Raw genomic sequence first — 22,425 nt, forward strand, 5'->3', positions numbered from 1 at the left:
AGAAACATCTTCTTAAATTTTGAAGCTGGATTATAACGAATACCTGATGTGGACCATTCCTTAGTAATTATTTCAGTAATAGCTCCAGAAACCGGAAAAAACCTCTGGATCCTTAGCAGAAGGTTAAAAATTAAGCCCTGTTGCTTGACATGCTTTTTCTTCTGAGGTTTATAATCCTGTACATCTAGAGTACGTAAAACCTATTTTAGCAGCCAAACCCTTATCCTGGTAGAGTAGATTACAGGCTATAAAGATGAGATATTACCAATAATTCTATATATAATGCAAGCTGTCCCTATACGATTACCTTTACCACTACTACAAAGTTATATTAATACCTTTAAGGACTTCAATTGCGCAGGCATATTAAAGGGGACAGCCCTGTCTGGTGCCATTCAAGATGTTAAAAGGGGCTGAAAGTAAACAATTTACGCGTACTTGGGCAGTTGGGGATGAGTACATAGCGAAAACTTTGTGTATAAAGTCATGTCCTAAGCCCATTTTATGAAGAACAGCTTTTAGGAACTGCCAACCGACGTGGTTGAAAGCTTTCTCCGTGTTGGTTGATAGAAGCAAGAGGGGGGTATTTTGTTTTATGGCGAGTTTAGTTAATTTAATCGCTTGGACCGTGCTCTCTTTGGCCTCCCTAGGGGGGACAAATCCAACCTGGTCGCCTTTGATAAGAGTTGGGAGGACAGTGTTCAGATGAGTTGCTAGGAGTTTTGCATAGATTTTGAAGTCTGTATTTAAGAGGGAGAACGGTCTATAATTTTCTACTTGGAGGGGATCTTTGTCTGGTTTGGGGATAATGGCAATATGAGCTTCTAAGGTTTGTGTTAGGAAAGGGTTTGTATCCGATATTGCGTTAAAAAGGGTAAGGATATGTGGGGATAGGATGTCTATATATTTATAATAATAAATAATTAGTGAAGCCGTCTGGGCCTGGTGCTTTGTCTGTTGGGAGGTCCTTGATGGTCTTGCGAATTTCATTAAGTGTAAATGGGCTATTTAAAAAAAGTATGTTGTTGCGTAATCTTGGGAAGATCAATGTCAGATAGATACTGGTTTAAAGGGTGCGACTGGTCCTTGTTGGAATTAATATTTGTTAATACGGGAGATGTGGGGAGATTATAGAGGTTTTCGCAGTATGTTCGAAACATGTCTGCAATTGCTGTGGTAGAATTGTAATTTTCCTTCTTAGCTTACAAGCAAAGACTTCTACTACTGCATTTTTTATCACCCTCATAGAAAGTTTGACGAAGTCTGAAGGCCATCCTCTTACAATCTTTATCTAATATCTGATTGGCAATGTTCTTTTAGATTTTTAGTTCTGTGATTAACATTTTGTTTGAGGAATCGTGTTTTAGTTGGGTTTCTAGGTCATTAATCTTGTTAAGAGAGTTGTGTAATTGGGATCTTTGCTGTTTAAGGAAGTGAGATTGCATACTCATTAGTTCTCCTCTTATGGTTCCTTTATGTGCTTCCCATATTGTGTGAAAGTGGGGTACAGAATCTATATTAATAAAAAACAATTCTTTTAGAGTTTTGTCTTTATATAGTGGGTGGTCCAGGAGCTCCTCATTGAGTCTTCATATATATGTGGTCGGAGAAGATGAGGGCCAATTTACAGTGCACAAGACTATCAAATGGTCTGTCCATGACATTGGTATGATTGAGGTTTGTTGTACTAGTGCGAGGCAATTTACATCATTAGAAGATAATCTATTCTAGAAAAGTGCGAGTGGGGGTAAGAGAAAAAGTTGCAATCTCTAGATTCGGAATGGAGGGTCCTCCATAAGTCATGTACTGCAAGGTCCTTAAGGTATTGCATAATTTTGTTAATTACCCAGTGAGGGGCAGAGGAAGTGTGATTGGAGTTGTCAAGGTAAGGGTCTAAAGATACATTAAGGTCTCCACCAATTATTAGTATACCTTTTGTTACTTCTAGAATTTTTTCAGAAAGGGAGGCGAAAAATGTATCTTGATTAATATTAGTAGCATATGCACAGACTAATGTGACTGTTGTGTTGTAAAGTTTCCTACTATGATTAGGTATCTGCCTTCATTATCTTTAAATGTATTAAATACGTGAAAGGGGATTCCTTTTTTAAGAAGTATTCCGACTCCATTGGTCTTAGTGTGATTGGAAGCATAAAACGCTGGACCAAATTTGTATAGAAAAGTTTTTGGTTCCTTACCTTTTAAAAAAATGTGATTCTTGTATAAAGATCAAATCCCCTTTTTTATTCAAAAGGTCTTTGATTGCAATATTCCTTTTATAGGGGCTGTTTAGGCCTTTAGTGTTAACCGTGATGATGGTTAATCCTTTCTCAGAGGATTTAGACATTGAGGATGGTTAGAGTAGTGTAGAGGCATATTAATAACCTAAAGGTAAATTGTGAGTGGTGTAAGTAAGTAGTGCTATGAGAGTGTACTGAGCGTTTTTGCGGATGAGAATTAGGTAATGGTGCTTTGAATAGAAAGTGCCATTTGGGGACAATAAGGTGGGGAAAAAACAAACAACAGTAACAACGAATAACTATGTAAATATTATGGTCAAAGACCATAAAGTAAAATGAAACTTTAAACATTAAAATCGAGGGTCTAACAACTAGCGGGACCTCGTACTAAACTGTAATCATAACAGTACAAACAGCAGATATAGAAGTAAAAGAATCTATTGTAAACATTAGTGGCTAAGGCCCCTACTTATCAAGCCGTCAACTTACTTGCATTTGACGGCACCAATACGCTCACCTAAGATTGACTAACTTCGCTGCCGCGGACCTGAATACGCTCTCCAAAGTTACCAAAAAAGCTGTCAAAAAGCCGTGCACCAAGTACGAGGCGATAAGCAGCGGACTGTTGTTAACTGACAGTCATCGATCTTGCTGCTCTTCGGCTTTTTCCCAGCTTTATTGGTATACTGTCACTAAACACAGCCACTATACTAAACTGTTTTACCCCTATCCCGCTGCTCACGGACCCCGCCGCAACTAAATAAAGTTATTAAACCCTAAACTGCCGCCCCAGAGCCCACAACAACTTGAATAAAGTTATTAACCCCTAAACCACCGCTCCTGGACCCCACCGCAAAAAAATAAACTTAATAACCCCTAAACTGCCACTCCCGGAGCCCACCGCCACCTACATTATGTTATTAACCCCTAATCTGCTGCCCCGACACCACCTACATTACATTTATTAACCCCTAATCTGTCGCCCCCAACGTCGCAGCCACTATTCTAAATGTATTAACTCCTAAACCTAAGTCTAACCCTAACCCTAACACCCCCTAACTTAAATATTATTTAAATAAATCTAAATAAAATTACTATCATTAACTAAATTATTCCTATTTAAAACTAAATACTTACCTGTAAAATAAACCCTAAGCTAGCTACAATATAACTAATAGTTACAGTCGCCTAGATTTAGAGTTCTGCGTTAGCCGTCAAAACCAGCGTTAAGGGCTCCTAACGCTGGTTTTTACCGCCCGCTGTTATTTAGAGTCAATCAGGAAAGGGTCTAATGCTCACTTTCCAGCCGCGACTTTTCCATACCGCAGATCCCCTTACGCCAATTGCGTACCCTATCTTTTCAATGGGATCTTCCTAACGCCGGTATTTATAGTCTTGGCTGAAGTGAGCGTTAGAACTCTAACGACAAAACTCCAGCCGCAGAAAAAAGTCAGGAGTTAAGAGCTTTATGGGCTAACGCTGGTTTATAAAGCTCTTAACTACTGTGCTCTAAAGTACACTAACACCCATAAATTACCTATGTACCCCTAAACCGAGGTCCCTCCACATCGCCGCCACTATAATACATTTTTTAACCCCTAATCTGCCGACCGCACACCGCCACCACCTACGTTATCCCTATGAACCCCTAATCTACTGCCCCTAACACCACCGACACCTACATAATATTTATTAACCCCTAATCTGCCCCCCCCCCAACGTCGCTGCTACCTTACCTACACTTATTAACCCCTAATCTGCCGACCGGACCTCGCCACCACTATAATAAATGTATTAACCCCTGAAGCTAAGTCTAACCCTAACCCTAATACCCCCCTAAGTTAAATATAATTTAAATCTAACTAAATAAATTATTTCTTATTAAATAAATTAATCCTATTTAAAGCTAAATACTTACCTGTAAAATAAACCCTAATATAGCTACAATATAACGAATAATTATATTGTAGCTATTTTAGGATTTATATTTATTTTACAGGCAACTTTGTATTTATTTTAACCAGGTACAATAGCTATTAAATAGTTATTTACTATTTAATAGCTACCTAGTTAAAATAATTACAAAATTACCTGTAAAATAAATTCTAACCTAAGTTACAATTAAACCTAACACTACACTATCAATAAATTAATTAAATAAACTACCTACAATTACCTACAATTATATCAACTAAACTAAATTACAAAAAATAAAAAAAATTACAAGAATTTTAAACTAATTACACCTACTCTAAGCCCCCTAAAAAAATAACAAAGCCTCCAAAATAAAAAAATGCCCTACCCTATTCTAAAATAAAAAGTTAACAGCTCTATTACCTTACTTTTTGCGGGGCATGCCCCAAAGAAATCAGCTCTTGTAAAAAAACCCATACAATACCCCCCCAACATTACAACCCACCACCCACATACCCCTAATCTAACCCACCCAAACCCCTATTAAAAAACCTAACACCAAGCCCCTGCCTGTAAAATAAATATAAATCCTAAAATAGCTACAATATAATTATTTGTTATATTGTAGCTATATTAGGGTTTATTTTACAGGTAAGTATTTAGCTTTAAATAGGATTAATTTATTTAATAAGAGTTAATTTATTTTGTTAGATTTAAATTATATTTAATTTAGGGGGGGTTAGGGTTAGACTTAGCTTTAGGGGTTAATACATTTATTAGAGTAGCGGCAAGGTCCGGTCGGCAGATTAGGGGTTAATACTTGAAGTTAGGTGGCGGCGATGTTAGGGAGGGCAGATTAGGGTTTAATACTATTTATTATAGGGTTTTTGAGGCGGGAGTGCGGCGGTTTAGGGGTTAATACATTTATTATAGTGGCGGCGAAGTCCGGTCGGCAGATTAGGGGTTAATAAGTGTAGGTAAGGTAGCAGCGACATTGGGGGGGCAGATTACGGGTTAATAAATATAATGTAGGTGTTGGCGACGTTGGGGGCAGAAGATTAGGGGTTCATAGGGATAACGTAGTTTGCGGAGGTGTCCGGAGCGGCAGATTAGGGGTTAATAATATAATGCAGGGGTCAGCGATAGCGGGGGTGGCAGATTAGGGGTTAATAAGTGTAAGGTTAGGGGTGTTTAGACTCGGGGTTCATGTTAGGGTGTTAGGTGCAGACTTAGAAACTGTTTCCCCATAGGAAACAATGGGGCTGCGTTAGGAGCTGAACACTGCTTTTTTGCAGGTGTTAGGTTTTTTTTCAGCTCAAACTGCCCCATTGTTTCCTATGGGGATATCGTGCATGAGCACGTTTTTCAAGCTGGCCGCTACCGTAAGCAACGCTGGTATTTAGAGTTGAAATGGCGGTAAATTATGCTCTACGCTCCCTTTTTGGAGCCTAACGCAGCCCTTCGGAGAACTCTAAATACCAGCGTTATTTAAAAGGTGCGGGGGGAAAAAAAACATGCGTAGCTAACGCACCCCTTTGGCCGCAAAACTCTAAATCTAGGTGATTGTATCTAGCTTAGGGTTTATTTTTATTTTACAGGCAAGTTTGTATTTATTTTAACTAGGTAGAATAGTTATTAAAAAGTTATTAACTATTTAATAATTACCTAGCTAAAATAAATACAAAAGTACCTGTAAAATAAAACCTAACCTAAGTTACAATAACACCTAACACTACACTACAATTAAATAAATTAACTAAATTAACAACAATTAAATAAATTAAATTAGCTAAAGTCCAAAAACAACAAACACTAAATTACAGAAAATAAAAAACAAATTACAGATATTTAAACTAATTACACCTAATCTAATAGGCCTAGCAAAATAAAAAAAAAGCCCCCCAAAATAAAAAAACCCTAGCCTAAACTTCCAATAGCCCTTAAAAGGGCCTTTTGCGGGGCATTGCCCCAAAGAATTCTCAATGAACAGGAAAAAAAGACACCTTCACGGTTATGCGGTTAAAAAGTCTTTTCTTGAACAGCAAAACAAATTCTTAAGTTCAGCTCAGGATGGAAAGTTTGGGTTGTTCCCAGTGACCCACTGACGCGTTTCGGCTCGCTGGCCGTAATCGTAGTGTGGTCTGTGTAGCCTCTATCGGCTCTTTTTAAATCTGTAGGCTTTTGCCTATTGGTTAAAACCAAAAACCTGGGAATTAACCCATTACTTTCCAATTCATTTAATTACTCATATGTTAATACTATTGCAAAACTTTTCTTAGGACAATCAATTAATGTATTATAATAATAAACATCCTCATATATGACATGACTTCATAAAGTTACATTGGCACATTTCAGAAAATAATAAATTCATATCCCAATTAATACTTTTGTATCAACATAGTTATAGAAGGAGAAAAGGGGCTATCAATGATAATTTTAAATAAGTTGTTAACTCCTCTTTTAACTATTTACTATAATGGTACCCTCTTAGTGTAATGCGACCTTTTCCAGACAGTCTAAAACTTAAATATCAATTTATATGACCCCTTGTTTTAGGTAAATTCATTCTTTGATATGAGTTGTCCCCCTTTCCATAACTTAGCTACCGATTTTTGTGTTTATATTCTGGGATCGATTAGTATTATCTCTTAAACAGTCAGAGGTAATAATTCCTTATTTCTGGACACACAGACTATTTCCAGAAGTTGATCAGATCATACTCTGAATTTAATCCTTGTGGTAACCTCGTTTTTAGTCTGTGTATCCAGAATATTTCTTTTTTAGCCAAAACTGACTCCCTATCACCTCCTCTTGAGCCCATTTTTGCATCATCTATTATTGTCCATCTAAGTGTATTGCTACTTTTGTTATGACAATTTTTGAAATGAAGCACAAGAGGTGTAGTTAGTTTGCCTAGTTTTATGTTTGAAAGGTGCTCTCTAATTCTATACCTTACTTCTCTAGTAGTGAGCCCAGTGTACTGTACTTCGCATTCTATACACGTAAGCAGGTAAATGGAATAAGTGGCTCTACAATTTGAGCATCCTTTAAATTCAAAAACCTCTCCTGTTACACTGCTTTTAAATTCTTGTCTAGGGTCTAACTTCTCGCAGGCTTTACAATGTAAATTGCCGCATCTAAATACCCCTCTATGTTCTAGCCATGAGCTTCTTCTTGGAAGCTCCGATTTCAACTGTGTAGGAGCAATTCTATTTCCAATAGACAGTCCTTTCCTGAATGCAAACCTGCACATTCTTGGACTCATCTCCTCCAGCCCATCATCAGCTTTTATCATAAACAGATTTTTTCTGATGATTTGACAAATTTCCTCATACTGATTGCTATATTGGGTGACAAAAGTCACTCTTTTCTCCTCTTTAATATCACGCTTTTTGGACAAATCCCTATAATTAAGGTAAATTGACCTATCTTGGCCATCAATATCTTTTCTTACTGAGTCAATATCTTTTTGTTGATATCCTCTTTCTCTCAATCTTTTACTAAGATCGTCAGCTTGTATACTGTACGTGTCCATATTTGTACAGTTTCTCTTGAGCCGTATATATTGACCCCTTATAACTGATTTAAAGACCCTTTGAGGGTGATTACTGCGGGCATGCAATATAGTATTGCCCGATATGGGCTTTCTATATAATTCCACCTCAATTTTGCTTTGATTCTCTCCTTTAAGGGTAACATCTAAGTAGTTAATACTGCTCTTATCTACTTCAAAGGTGAATTTAATCCCCACATCATTTGTGTTCAGTCTTTCCACAAACCTCTTCGCCTCCTCAGGTCTACCACACCATACGAATATCAAATCATCTATATATCGTTTGTAATAAACAATGTGGTCCCTATCAGTGTTTTCACCCCCAAAGATGTGGGACAGCTCCCACCATCCCATGAATAAATTCGCATAGGATGGTGCAAATTTTGCTCCCATGGCCGTCCCACATCTCTGGAGGTAAAATTCCCCCTCGAAGGCGAAGAAGTTGTGGCTCAGTAAAAATTCTGTTACTCGTAATATATACTTTATTAAATCTTCATCAAAAGATTTATTTCTATGAAGAAAATAGTTTAATGCCTCCAAACCTTTCTCATGACTAATAGAGGAATATAGCGAGACTACATCTATAGTCAACCATATGTAGTTTTCTTTCCAATCTATATATTCCATTTCTAGTAATAACTGTTTGGTGTCTCTTAAAAAACTTGGTAACTGTTTCACCAATGGTTGGAGGATTTCGTCCAACCATTCTGAAAGATGTTCAAAAATAGAATTAATGCCACTTATTATAGGCCTTCCAACTACATTTACTAAAGATTTGTGGACTTTGGGCAAGAAATTGAAGATCGGAATAACAGGGTGGTCTACCAACAAAAATTCTTTAGTTTTATCATCCACAAAACCACCTTCAATTCCATCATCAACTAAATGCCCAAGTTCCTTTTGAAATCTTAGGGTTGGGTTAAAAGTCAACTTAGTGTATTGTTTCGGATCACTCAACTGTCTAAGGGCTTCTTTGACAAAGAATGTTCGGTCCATGACCACGACCGAACCCCCCTTGTCCGCTGCCCTAATTACTAAATCATTTCTATTTCCCAATTTTTTTAACGCTAAATGCTCCTCTTTGGTCAAATTTTTCTTTTTATATCTATTTACACGATAGGCTAATTTATTTAAATCCCTTTCAACTCGTTTTTGGAATTTCTCCAGAATTTCTCCCCTAGATTGAATAGGATAAAAAGAGGAAACTCGTTTTAAAGATGGTCCTTTTACTATCTGCCTGTTTTCAAATTCACTGTTACTTTCATTATATAGTGATTCCAGGGTTTCCAGATCACATTCCTCCTGATAGCTAAGGTTTCTACTCATAGGATATCTATCTCTTTCAGACTGTAGGTGACCAAAAATCTCTCCACTCTCATCATTTTTAAAATGTTTTTTTAAAGTTAAATTACGAATCAACTTATTGGTATCAATTAGAGTCTGAAAGAGATTAAAATCCTCACTCGGGACAAAATTCAAACCTAAACTCAATACTCTAATTTCAGTTTCATTTAATTTAGAGGAGGAAAGGTTGATTACTGAGTTCACTTGTATTTCGTTTGTGACCTCCCTCTCCGTGGTGGGAGCTGGTTCTCCCTTATTTTTCCATCTCTTCCCCCCCCTTCTGATTCTTTGTTTTTACCTGAAAAACCTGCGCTACTTCTTGTGCTTTATCTCTATCAGATGCAGTCAGTGATGTCCCTGATGTAGAGGGCCCTACCTGCTGATAATTAGAGGCTTCTTGTGTTAAGTTACATTTTAGAATAGAGCCTGTTTTGGACCTAGCTCCCATATCTTCGGTGTTCACTAGGTTCTGTCTATCCTCATCTCCTGAATTGGACCCTTCCCCTGAAGTATGCCCCAAAGAAATCAACTCTTTTACCTGTAAAAAAAATACAAACAACCCCCCCAACAGTAAAACCCACCACCCACACAACCAACCCCCCAAATAAAACCCTAACTAAAAAACCTAAGCTCCCCATTGCCCTGAAAAGGGCATTTGGATGGGCATTGCCCTTAAAGGGGCATTTAGCTGTTTTGCAGGCCCAAAGCCCTAACCTAAAAAATAAACCCACTCAATATACCCTTAAAAAAATCCTAACACTATCCCCATGAAGATTCAATTATCGGGAGACGTCTTCATCCTAGCAACAAGATGTCCTCAACGAATCGGCAGAAGTTGTCCTCGAGACGGGCAGAAGTCTTCATCCAGACGGCATCTTCCATCTTCAAGACATCCGGCGCGGAGCATCCTCTTCCAACGACGTCTTCTTGCTGAATGAATATCACTTTAAGTGACGTCATCCAATATGGCGTCCCTTAGATTCTGATTGGCTGATAGAATTCTATCAGTCAATCGGAATTAAGGTAGAAAAAATCCTATTGGCTGATGCAATCAGCCAATAGGATTGAGCTGGCATTCTATTGGCTGTTCCAATCAGCCAATAGAATGCGAGCTCAATCCTATTGGATGATTGGATCAACCAATAGGATTGAAGTTCAATCCTATTGGCTGATTGCATTAGCCAATAGGATTTTTTCTACCTTAATTCCAATTGGCTGATAGAATCAGGCAATCGGAATCAAAGGGACACCATCTTGGATGACGTCACTTAAAGTGATATTCATTCAGCAAGAAGACGTCGTTGGAAGAGAATGCTCTGCGCTGGATGTCTTGAAGATGGAGCCGCTCTGCGTCGGAAGGATGAAGATAGAAGATGCCGTCTGGATGAAGACTTCTGCCCGTCTCGAGGACCACTTCTGCCCGTCTCGAGGACCACTTCTGCCGGATTCGTTGAGGACATCTTGCCGCTTGGATGAAGACGTCTCCCGGTAAGTGAATCTTCATGGGTTAGTGTTAGGATTTTTTTAAGGGTGTATTGGGTGGGTTTATTTTTTAGGTTAGGGCTTTGGGCATGCAAAAGAGCTAACTGCCTTTTTAAGGGCAATGCCCATCCAAATGCCCTTTTCAGGGCAATGGGGAGCTTAGGTTTTTTTGGTTAGTAATTTATTTGGGGGTTGGTTGTGTGGGTGGTGGGTTTTACTGTTGGGGGGGGTGTTTTTTTTTTTTTTTTTCCAGGTAAAAGAGCTGATTACTGTGGGGCAATGCCCCGCAAAAGGCCCTTTTAAGGGCTATTGGTAGTTTAGTTTAGGCTAGGGTTTTTTTTATTTTGGGGGGGCTTTTTTATTTTGATAGGGCTGTTAGATTAGGTGTAATTAGTTTAAATATCTGTAATTTGTTTTTTATTTTCTGTAATTTAGTGGGGGGGGTTTTGTACTTAGCTAATTTAATTTATTTAATTGTTGTTAATTTAGTTAATTTATTTAATTATAGTATAGTGTTAGGTGTTAGTGTAACTTAGGTTAGGTTTTATTTTACAGGTACTTTTGTATTTATTTTAGCTAGGTAGTTATTAAATAGTTAATAACTATTCTACTTAGATAAAATAAATACAAACTTGCCTGTGAAATAAAAATAAACCCTAAGCTAGCTGCAATGTAACTATTAGTTATATTGTAGCTAACTTAGGGTTAATTTTATAGGTAAGTATTTAGTTTTAAATAGGAATTATTTAGTTAATGATAGGAATAGGATTTCTTTTAATTATATTTAAGTTAGGGGGTGTTAAGGTTAGGGTTAGACTTAGGTTTAGGGGTTAATAACTTTAATATAGTGGCGGCGAAGTTGGGGGCGACAGATTAGGGGTTAATAAATGTAGGTAGGTGGCGGCGATGTTAGGGGCGGCAGATTAGGGGTTAATAAGTATAAAGTAGGTGGCGGCGGTGTAGGGGGTGGCAGATTAGGGGTTAATAAGTATAATGTAGTTGGCGGCGATGTTAGTGGCCGCAGATTAGGGGTTAATAAGTATAGGTGGCGGCGGTCTAGGGTCAGCAGATTAGGGGTGTTTAGACTCGGGGTACATGTTAGGGTGTTAGGTGTAAACATAACTTTTATTCTCCCATAGGAATCAATGGGATATCGGGCAGCAGCGAACATAAGCTTTGCTGCTTTCAGACTCCCATTGATTCCTATGGCATCCGCCGCCTCCAGGGCGGCGGATTGAAAACCAGGAACGCTGGGCCAGAATAGTGCCGAGCATACCTGGTAGAAATTTGATAACTTGCAAAAGTAGTCAGATAGTGCCGAACATTCGGAACATCTGTAGGGACGTAAGCATCGATCTGTGTCGGACTGAGATCGGCGGATAGTATGTTACTTCACAAAATTCTACTTTTGCCGGTCTGTAGTGTTTGATAACTAAGGAGAATCAGGCTTGCCACAAATACGTTGCGGAATTCCAGCGTATTTGCGGTTGATGGCTTGATAAGTAGGCCTCAATGCATAAGAGGAAGTTCATTTCAAGAGTAGTAAACATCAGGGCTCTTCTCAAATATTTAGAGAAAGGGTAGGGAGTAGAGTGTCCAGATATTAGGATAAAGTCTTGGGTTTAAACGTGGTGTGCAGGCCGAGAGGGCAAAAAGGACAGTAATCAGAACTACATTATATATTAATCACATTTTCTCATCATGTCGTAACTAGGTGATGTCCGTTGTTCTATGTGTTATCTGAGTTTGGAGATGGGGAGAGGTTGAGTCTGTCCTTTCTCTTCCTAGGTTTGAACTTTGTGCCAAGGAGATTTTAGGGTTGTGAGAGCTTGGTTGGTTTTTGAGAAATTGTCCCAATATGGCTGTGTGCAGTATACAGCAAGGTAAGGCACCGTGTAGCAAGTGTAACTGTGGTGATATGTGCACCTCTAAATAGCAGCCTGAACCTCTGTCTTGTGTAGTATTTATACTTGGACTCGTACTATCCCATATGGTCCTGGCTGGCTGGTTATTCAAATTTTACACAATACGTGTGTTGCCTCCTGTAACGTATAGCAGTTTTGTCGAGTTGCTTGTTAACTTGTAGGGCCTGCAGTGGGAGGTGTTGTATTTTGGTCCATGAGGCCGCGATTATTGAGGTGGAATGTATGAGTCAGACTGGGTGCCCTGATGGTATGTGTGTACCTCTGTGCTAGCTGTAGCGGGGTGATCATGGGACTGTGCTTTTCTTTAGTTCCCACATGTGCGCCAAGATGGGGGCGGGTGATCCGCCGTTGTGAAAGATTAAGCTGTTCGCAAGCTGCACTGCTCGTTCCGGTCTACTCGTTTCACATTGAGTTCTGCAATGTTTTAGCAGCGAGTGTGATGTAGACTGGTGCCATCTCTAACTGTTTGTTCTGCTGGAGGTCCGGTAGATGTCACAGAGCTATGTGACTATACGGCCATTTGCCTGCTTGGCCAAGCTCCGACCATGATAATGTACTTTTTCTTTCTATATACATCTATTTATACCTATTCCTATAGATATATGGGTATAGATATATATTTTAAATGAACATTATCAGATATATATAGAAATATATATTTAATAATAAAAAAGTACATTGTTTTCTATATGAAGAACATAGGAATGTAAAATATGTGCAATGCACATCGGGGTTTGCAATTTAGGACTAACGCGGTCGGGTTAGCGCACATGAAGAATTGCTAACTTCAATGTGCGTTATTGAAATTTTAAATTTAAATATTTAAAAAAATGAATAAAATTATTAAAAATGATTAAACATAATTCCTTTAGAGGCAAGGACAGCATTAGTCTGATTAGAATGCATAAGGCGATCCATACAGAAATAGCAAAGTGGAGATAGAGGGTTAACAGAACCAGCTTGCAGAAAACACACTTAATTATAGAAAATAAGTGATCATACTGGGGATATATCCTCTAAAGGATCTAAAGTAGTGGGGTCAGTTCCAGTATGTTCCATACAGCTAAAACAGCTAAAATGTATATACAGTATGTGCACCAAAGAAAAAACATCCCTTGCTCTTGTAGCTAAGAGAAACGAACCCCCTCATGCAGAGAAACTGATGAAATAGAAGATTACACCAGAGCTTATAAAGCAGTAGCACAGGGTAGGCAGAAAATAGCATGGCAGGAAAAATGTAATCCTTACAGAACCGCCCAAAAATAAAAAGACTATAAGCCAGAATAGAGCGCGCTAACAGAAATAGAGATCGCAACTCTATAGCGCGGATTTTAAAATTGACTGCGCAATAAGCTGGAGTTCACTAAGGAAAATCAACAAAAGCATGTTACAGAACTACACAGATAATCAGACCAAAGGCTAAGCAGTGTAGAGAAGCGGGAGCGTGCTACAGCGCTAAACTGACAGAGAATAATCTGTATAGTGAACTTGTGGAGGATTAAAGTTTAAACCAAATATTAAATAAAGTAAATTAAAAACACAATAAAGTGCACATATGAAATGGGAACCTCCTAGACTAAAAGCCTGTCTCCCAATAACATCTAGACAATAAATCTATATAAGGTATAGTGTGAACTGTGGTATATCTGTAAAGGTCTATAAAATGTCCCCCGAGATACAAATGTTTAATTGTACCGGCTAATAGCCTGTAGGCTATGTGAGTGCAAATGTACTGTGTTTCTATTTACCTTACTAGCACTCACTCTACTGTGCTTACCAGCTGCAGAGACTACTGTGTTCAGTAGAGAGCCCATCCAGGTGAAGGCTAAGGGACCAGTCCCCACAACACCTTTGGAAGGCTTGTGGCTAACTCCTTCACTGGGAGTAATTGTGTCACTACCATATACTCCAATCTCCCCTCTGGTAACGGCTCTCTGAGGAAAAAATGGGTCTCACATTGGTCTGAGGACCCCTCTCAACAAAAAATCTGGAGCAACTCTTTTTTTCACCTTCCTCCAGGGAGGCAAAGATTAGACTAGTTTACCAGAGAGGTGGGAGGGATTAAGTACTCTTGGAGTTTGAGGAATCTTTGCCTCTTCCTAGTGACTAGGAGTTGAATCACAGGAGTAATAGATTGTGGACATTCACCACCTTACAAAACAAAATAAATATATGACCATAGCCATACTTGCCTGTCCTTGCTTGAATGCTTGGAGCAGTATGTTAGTATCAGACACAGTTAGAGGAAATGAAAGCCGTGGGCCATTATAGGAATCAGGGACATCAAACTTCTCGTAATCTAAAAGCTTTGTTTGTCCTCTTGACGTGTTTAGTATGTCAGAAATTAAGTCTGAAAAATCAAATCAGAGTTACATAGTAACATAGTAAATGAGGTTGACAAAAGTCCATCATGTTGAACCTATACAGATCCTACCTGAATGTATATATATTTGCTAATTGTAAATAAAACAGATATGACTATTACTTGTCTTAAATGTATTCCTCATTCTCAATCTTTCTGAAATGAAAATCTTGTCCCTCGCTCTTTTGTTTACTGTTTGCTGGAAAATGTTGGCTCCCACATATGAAGGTTTTAAAGGTGTTTACTGCACCAACTGAAATCCTAAGGTTGCCAAAAAGAAATAAATCATTGTCTTGGTTTTGCTATGGCCAGTATGTGGAAACAGCATTAACATCTGAGCATGTAGCAGGTGACACACTCATTTTAACCCCTTGGGTGCTAAGAAGAGCTGCAACCATATGCCCAAACCAGTTTGCTTTGGAGCAGGAGTTCTTTGTGGCCCCCAAAAATTACTTAAACTAAGTGCTTACTCCCATTGCAAGGGGTTAAACACATAGAATTGTAGGGTCACTAGCACTACAATTACATGCTCAAATACATTTTATCCATTTAAGGAGGATAAGTTTTTCATTACACATTTTGCTTTTAAAGGGACACTGAACCCAAATTTTTTTCTTTCGTGATTCAGATAGAGCATGCAATTTCAAGCAACTTTCTAATTTACACCTATTATCAATTTTTCTTCGTTCTCTTGCTTTCTTTATTTGAAAAAGAAGGCATCTAAGCTATTTTTTTGGTTTAGAACCATGGAAAGCACTTGTTTATTGGTGGATGAATTTATCCACCAATCAGCAAGAACAAACCAGTTTGTTCACCAAAAATGGGCCAGCATCTAATTTTACATTCTTGCATTTCAAATAAAGATACCAAGATAATGAAGACAATTTGATAATAGGAGTCAATTAGAAAGTTGCTTAAAATTGCATGCTCTATCTGAATCACAAAAGAAAAAATTTGGGTTCAGTGTCCCTTTAAGTCTTGAAAATTATTTAAGTTCATCTCAAACACTCTTGAAATTCAGAATTTGTACTGTGTATATTTTTATCCTCCAGTCTATGTATATCTACTTAATATCACAGTATTTACAGGATGTACACAAAGGACAAGTATTTAAATAGTTATACTCTCCTCCAAATAAGACTGTACCAAATTTAAAGCAGATTTTATAGTTCAACTAATAAGAGTTGAAAGCTGTTGTATAATTTAATATTATAACGGACAAACCTTACCTGGTCCTTGTCTATTCCATTGTGCAAAGTGATCCATCATGAATGTGAAAAAGTTGCAAAGCTAGAGGAATATAAAAAAACAACTGTCAGCGATACACTGATTGTGTTATCATTAAATGTATTTATGAATACTGGTGTACAAAATTATTATTATTTTGTGTAACGCATTTAACATTTTGTTTTGCAATAAAGGGTATCTGCAATAGAATTGCAAATTTGATTGATTTTACTTTTTAAATCAACAAGAAAGTTTTCAGGGGCGTAATTTTGGCTTAGGCCAACTAGGACTATGCCTAGGGCAGTAAAATTGTGGGGGAAGTCATTTTTGATGGATAGTTCTATGGCATGGTGTCAACATAAGCAATGCAGATAGCTGGTTTAAACAAATAACCCAGCTGGAGAAAAGCCTTTCTGTAAAAAGACTCTAGTTATATGTCCATAAAGTCTTTGAAAGAAGTACTATCCTTCAAGGTGATAGTAGTTTGTTTTGATAAAAGTGGAAATGACACCATCCACCTTTGAGATAGTTTCCCAAAGCTCAACGTTAGCTGTTGGTAAAGTAAACATCCTTTTATATGCATAAAATGGATTTAAAGGAAGGCCAGGCTTGGACCACTCTTTGGTGATTATCTCAGTTATAAAACAGGAAAAACTTCTGGAGCCTTAACAGAAGGTTTGAAAATCAAATACAAATGTTTTATAGATTTTTCTTCCAAAGGCTTTGAATCTTGTACAGCTAAAGTATATAAAACCTCCTTTAATAAAGTTTGAAGATGTTTAAGCTTAAATATAAAAGAGAAGGATTCTATATCCTGTTCAGTTACTAACTTCTAAACATCAGAAAGTATGTCACCTTCAGAAGAAGGATCTAGGGCTCCATGTACTAAGCCGTCAATTCATCCGTCATTTTAGATGCGGCTAAACTCGCCGTTACTCCCCGCGGGCGAAATGGTGTCCGCTGTAGCTATGTACTAATAATCCCACAATAAATAGACACGTCTAGCCCGCCGCGAGCAGTGGCGGAATATTGATAAATTTGACGCCTCGCTCGCCGCGACTAAGCTGATGTACTTAACTTTCAGTTGAATTGTCTGGCCAATTGTTAACACGTGACATGTAAGGTGTCATGAACGTCATAGTAGTCGCGGGAATAGAATTTTGCTCCTATAAATGTACAACTTTTCTAAACAACTTTATTATTGTTCCAAAATTTTTGGAGAGTAATTACAGAGCGCTCGTTTTTGTGATCTTTATTTACAATTTCGATATGGCTTCATCTGGATCTGAAACCGCTTCAAAATCCAAGAATCCTCACTTTTCTCATCAGCAAAACGTCGTTTTGATTGACATGATTATTGACTCTTATGATTATTTGTTTGGATGTCGTGTCAAACAGACAAATTTTTCTAGGAGGAAGCAGATCTGGCAAAGGATCAGCGACGCTGTTAGTGCCCAGGGTCCAGGAAAAAAATATTGTTCTGAAACCATGTCCCTTGTTGCATTTCCACGCCTATTAGCTTGTTCTACACATATTTCTTCTGGTAAATCATCAGCATCTATTGGATCTTCATCTTCTAATGGACAGCCTCTTTTAATTGCAATATTGTGCAGTATGCAGCAAACCAATATAATTTTTGCAACTTTCTCTGGTGCATACTGCATAGCACCACCAGAACGATCAAGACATCGAAACCACATTTTCAAAATACCGAAAGTCCTCTCAATAATCCCCCTGGTAGATCGGTGAGCTTCATTGAAACGTACTTGACTTCTGGTCTGTGGGTTGTTATAGGGAGTCAACAGCCATTCTGTACATGAGTACCCTCCATCTCCTAATAGAAGATATAATAAATATAAATATTAATATAAGAATAATTATAAAGATTCAGAACTATACAATACAAATTTAAACTATACAGATTACAGTCGACAAATTGGGCGCAATTTTTGTACATTGAAATGAGAGACAAATTAGACGCCAGTTATGCTTACCTAGAAGCCATCCGTCAGGCATATTTCCGTCCTCGAACTTCCGGTATAACCCAGTCTGCCTTAAGATGTAAGAATCATGACAGGAGCCAGGAAAGTTAGAACGGACACTGATAATCCTCATGTTGGGGTCACAGACCATCTGGACATTCAAGGAATGGAAATGCTTTCTATTCCTATAGATCTCCTCACGAGCTTGAAGTGGTCTTACAGCAACATGGGTACAGTCTATGGCACCTAGGACATTGGGCATCCCAGCCATCCTATAGAAATTTGACTTGATAGATTGCCATTCTTCAGGGGTAGATGGCAAACAAACATATCGATGAAAAATAACCATCATAGCCCCTATTACTTTGGATAAGTGGCGTGAAAGAGCAGATTGACTCATTCCAATAATGATGCTAGAAACTGCCTGAAAGGAGCCTGTTGCAACAAAAATGCAATGCAGCTAATAGTTTCAGAAGTCCCGGAATAGCTTGTGAACGAGCCGTCATTGGCTCCAAATGATCTTCAATCTCTCGATACAGGTGTAATATCGATTCACGATCAAGCCGGAATCTTTGTATGATCTCTCGGTCAGAAAGGCCGTGCAAACCAACCCGTGGAAGGAATACACGGGGGACACGAACTCTCCTTCTTCTAACGATAGGATTAGCTACATTTCCAGTATTCTGTCTTCTAGCCCGGATTTGCATCAAACGGAGAATAAACAAAAACAGAATTCTCTCCATAGCTGCTGAAATGAACAATGTAAGTACAATGCTGATATTACTGCCTTTTATATATGTATAGACTGGCGTCTAGAGTGGCTTTCCTATTGTTTTGTACCTTGCCCGCCATCTAAAAGGTGGCGAGGCAAAAATAACGAGGTGGGGGCGGAGATTGACGCGATCGTACAAATAGATTTTTTAGTACATTCGTTTTTGGCGAGTTGGTGGTCAAATGTGTCTAATTACAGTAAAAAATGGAGAGGTAGCGAGGTTTGGCGGATAAGTACGCTCGCAATTTTAAAGATGCGAGTTTTAACATAATTGACGGCTTTGTACATTTTTGACGCGAGATTTGTTGCGGGTAGCTCGCTGACTGCTTAGTACATGGAGGCCCTAGTCTGAGTCTGAAATTAACTGTTTAGCAGATCTGATCTTTAGAGATTCAGAATGGCTAGATACATGAATTGTAGGTTTAAAAAGAGGAGAAACGATGGCACTACAGGTGGTGTGTCCCAATTGTACGGACTATGAAACCCCTATATAGCTTAGAGGGGTTAACAATGTTATATGTAAGGGACCGCAGTTCTGTACATAAACACAGGGAATAATTAGAGAAGAATTCTAATGCAAGGCTTTAGAAAAGTATGTACATGGATAGCACTCAACACCACAATTGAAAAAACTAAGCGGTAGGATTAAATAAGGACACAACTGGAGATCCTCCAATAGAAGGGGTAATGGGATATGTCTCAGGAGTCTTTCTGGGTATACTTATTGTGTTCCTGTGTGATTATGTGCGTATATGTATGTGTATGTAGTTGTGTGTGCCTGTATGTGTGTGTGCATTTCTGCATATGTGTGTGTGTGCGCGCATGTGTGTGTGCGCGCGCATGTGTGTGTGCGCGTGCATGTGCGTATCTGTGCATGTGTGTATGTATGTGTGTGTGCATATATGTGTATGTATAGTTACAAATCACTGTAATCAGCGCTCTAAAGATAGGTCCGGTGAGAAGATCCAGCTCCGGCGCTATGGAGAGTGGGCGGGGACACACCCCCTGTTTACGGCCAGTGGATTGGCTACTGCTCCGGGCGAGACTGCTGTGCACGCCCCAAACAAAGGAAATATGCGGTAACACTGTATACGAGTAGCGCTCAATCTTTAAATGCAGGCTCCAGGTCAGTATATGAAGAAAGAGATACAAACACTCCAAGCAGCGATATTAATAAAAGTTCCAAGCTTTATTCCAAATGATTAAAAACGGACATCCTGGGCGACATCCGATATGAAAGCCAGCAGTGACACAGCAATCAGGTAGATGAACTGATCTCCATGCAGACGCGTTTCGCGTGCATGCGCACTTGTTCACTACTAGCAACACGTCTGCATGGAGATCAGTTCATCTACCTCATTGCTGTGTCACTGCTGGCTTTCATATCGGATGTCGCCCAGTATGTCCGTTTTTAATCATTTGGAATAAAGCTTGGAACTTTAATTAATATCGCTGCTTGGAGTGTCTGTATCTCTTTCTTCATATACTGACCTGGAGCCTGCATTTAAAGATTGAGCACTACTCGTATACAGTGTTACCGCATATATGTGTATGTATGTATATGTGTTTGTGTGTATAAATGTATATGTATTTGTGTGTATGTGTGAGTATGTGTTTGTATGGACTTGTATTATGAGTGAAAAAATAGAAGTGGTAGTGATTGCACTTCAGCAAAATTAACACATAATAGTGCTAATATTTTTGGACTTCACTTGTAAACTAGGCTTGTATTGGGATTGTATGACAGCTGATTTGCATTGCATTTGTTGTACCATATAAATCTTTTAAACCCTCTTATTGTTATGTAGATAGCTTCAGTTAGGACTAGAGCTCCGAACGGAGCTTGATGAACCGTGTTTCTGGCGAGCCTGCAGGAGGCTGCTCCATAACCTTTCCGCCTGCTCTTAGGCGGCAGACAGAAATCAATCCGATCGAATACGATCGGGTTGATTGACACCCCCTGCTAGCGGCCGACTGGCCGCGAATCTGCAGGGGACGGTATTGCACCAGCCATTCACAAGAACTGCTGGTGCAATGATACATGCCGACAGCGTCGATGTGCGGCGGACATGGTTTGCTATAGCGGATCATATCCGTCCGCACAATAATAAATGGGGGCCAAAGTCTCAATTCACCATAGAGTTCAACAACAGCTGCATCTATACTGCACTTACCTGGAGCTGTGCTTGTTCTTCAGCATATTCTATGGACTGAAATATACTGAGTGTATAACGCCTTCTCATTTCCAGTCTTGCTGTGTAGAATCGATACCATCTTTGTATGAGAACTGCTGCTTTAATTGCTAATTAAACAGAGACATTAAAAAAGACAGTTATCAATGTAATTTATTTTAGGTTGGCCAGATATACACAAAAAAATAGTACTTTTTTTTTTGTACAGATCATTCAATTTCAGTCATTAACCAACTGATTTTTTTCTGTGAGTAGAAATTACCGCTTGTGTGGAAGCTTGAATAGGAAATTGTAACAATAATTTTTTTTTACTAGGTCTAGCAGAACACTGTTTTTTTACAAGGGTTTAAACTACAATCAATGGTGGGTTCAGTGGCTACAGTGATAAGTGTTAAACTAACTTTCAGAGATCCTAAAATTTTATATACAGATACTTAAAAACATGCCCTGTGGTCTGCTTGGCCCTCTTACTGATTGCTGCTGCAGCCTGTCCCTAAGACCAAGTACCTGGTCACTCAGCAGATGTCTGGAGCCTTGGGTGCTACTGGGAAAAAAAAATAAACATTTGAGAAGCCAGTTACAAATGTAATGAATTGTAGGTTGGCCTGATATAACACAAATAACAGTCATTTCAGTCAGTCAAGTCAGTCATTCACCAACTGCACAAAAAATAACTGCAAAAAATGTTAACGCTATAGTGTGTTCAAAATGAGAGATAGTTTAGTGCATATCTGCATATCAGAGATAGCGCAGGTATGCTAAGGGTTCACAGTAAAATTCATGTTGGATATTGCTCAACCACTAATGCAATGGTGCTCAAAACACACACACATATATACAGGTGGAAAACCCATTATTATAGTTTGACATGCTCTCCACCAGTCTTTCACATTGCTGTTGGATGACTTTATGCTAAAAATTCAAAACAGCTCATCTTTGTTTGATTTGGATGGCCGTGATGGATTCTTGACCTGGTGGTACTCCATCCACACCATGATTGACCTGGCTGTGTGGCATGGAGCACTGTCCTGTTGGAAAAAACAATCCTCAGAGTCGGGGAATGTTGTCAGAGCAGAATGAATCAAGTTTTTTTTCCAGGATAACCTTGTACGTGGCTTGGTTTATGCTTCCTTCACAAAGATAAATCTGCACTATTCCAGTCCTGCTAAAGCACCCCAGTCCCCCAGTTTATCATTGATCCTCCACTAAATTTCACAGTCCATGTGAGACACTGTGGGTTGTACACCTCTGCAGGTCTCTTTCTAATCATTAGATGATGAGGTGTTGGGCAAAGCTGGAAAATTGACTCATCAGAGAAGCTGACCTTACTGCAGTCCTCTACAGTCCAATCCTTATTGTATTTTGCAAACCACAGCCTGGCTCTTCTTTGCTTCTCATTAATGAAGGTGTTTTTTTTAGCTTTTACCAT

At 38.8% G+C, this 22,425-nt stretch overlaps 1 protein-coding gene across 1 annotated transcript in view; it reads right to left on the reverse strand.

Annotated features, from left to right (window-relative positions):
* PPEF1 (protein phosphatase with EF-hand domain 1) overlaps nucleotides 1-22,013 on the reverse strand; it is a 209,004-nt gene extending 186,991 nt beyond the window's left edge. Inside the window, exons 1-4 of the mRNA XM_053705264.1 lie at nucleotides 21,968-22,013; nucleotides 20,979-21,106; nucleotides 16,053-16,113; nucleotides 14,654-14,811 (exon numbers count right to left, since the gene is read on the reverse strand). Of these exons, the coding sequence (XP_053561239.1) occupies nucleotides 14,654-14,811; nucleotides 16,053-16,113; nucleotides 20,979-21,106; nucleotides 21,968-22,013 (393 nt within the window). The remainder of the gene's footprint in view (nucleotides 1-14,653; nucleotides 14,812-16,052; nucleotides 16,114-20,978; nucleotides 21,107-21,967) is intronic.
* Nucleotides 22,014-22,425: the final 412 nt, after the last annotated feature.

Source organism: Bombina bombina, chromosome 3, assembly GCF_027579735.1.
Source record: "Bombina bombina isolate aBomBom1 chromosome 3, aBomBom1.pri, whole genome shotgun sequence".
NCBI lineage: Eukaryota > Metazoa > Chordata > Amphibia > Anura > Bombinatoridae > Bombina > Bombina bombina.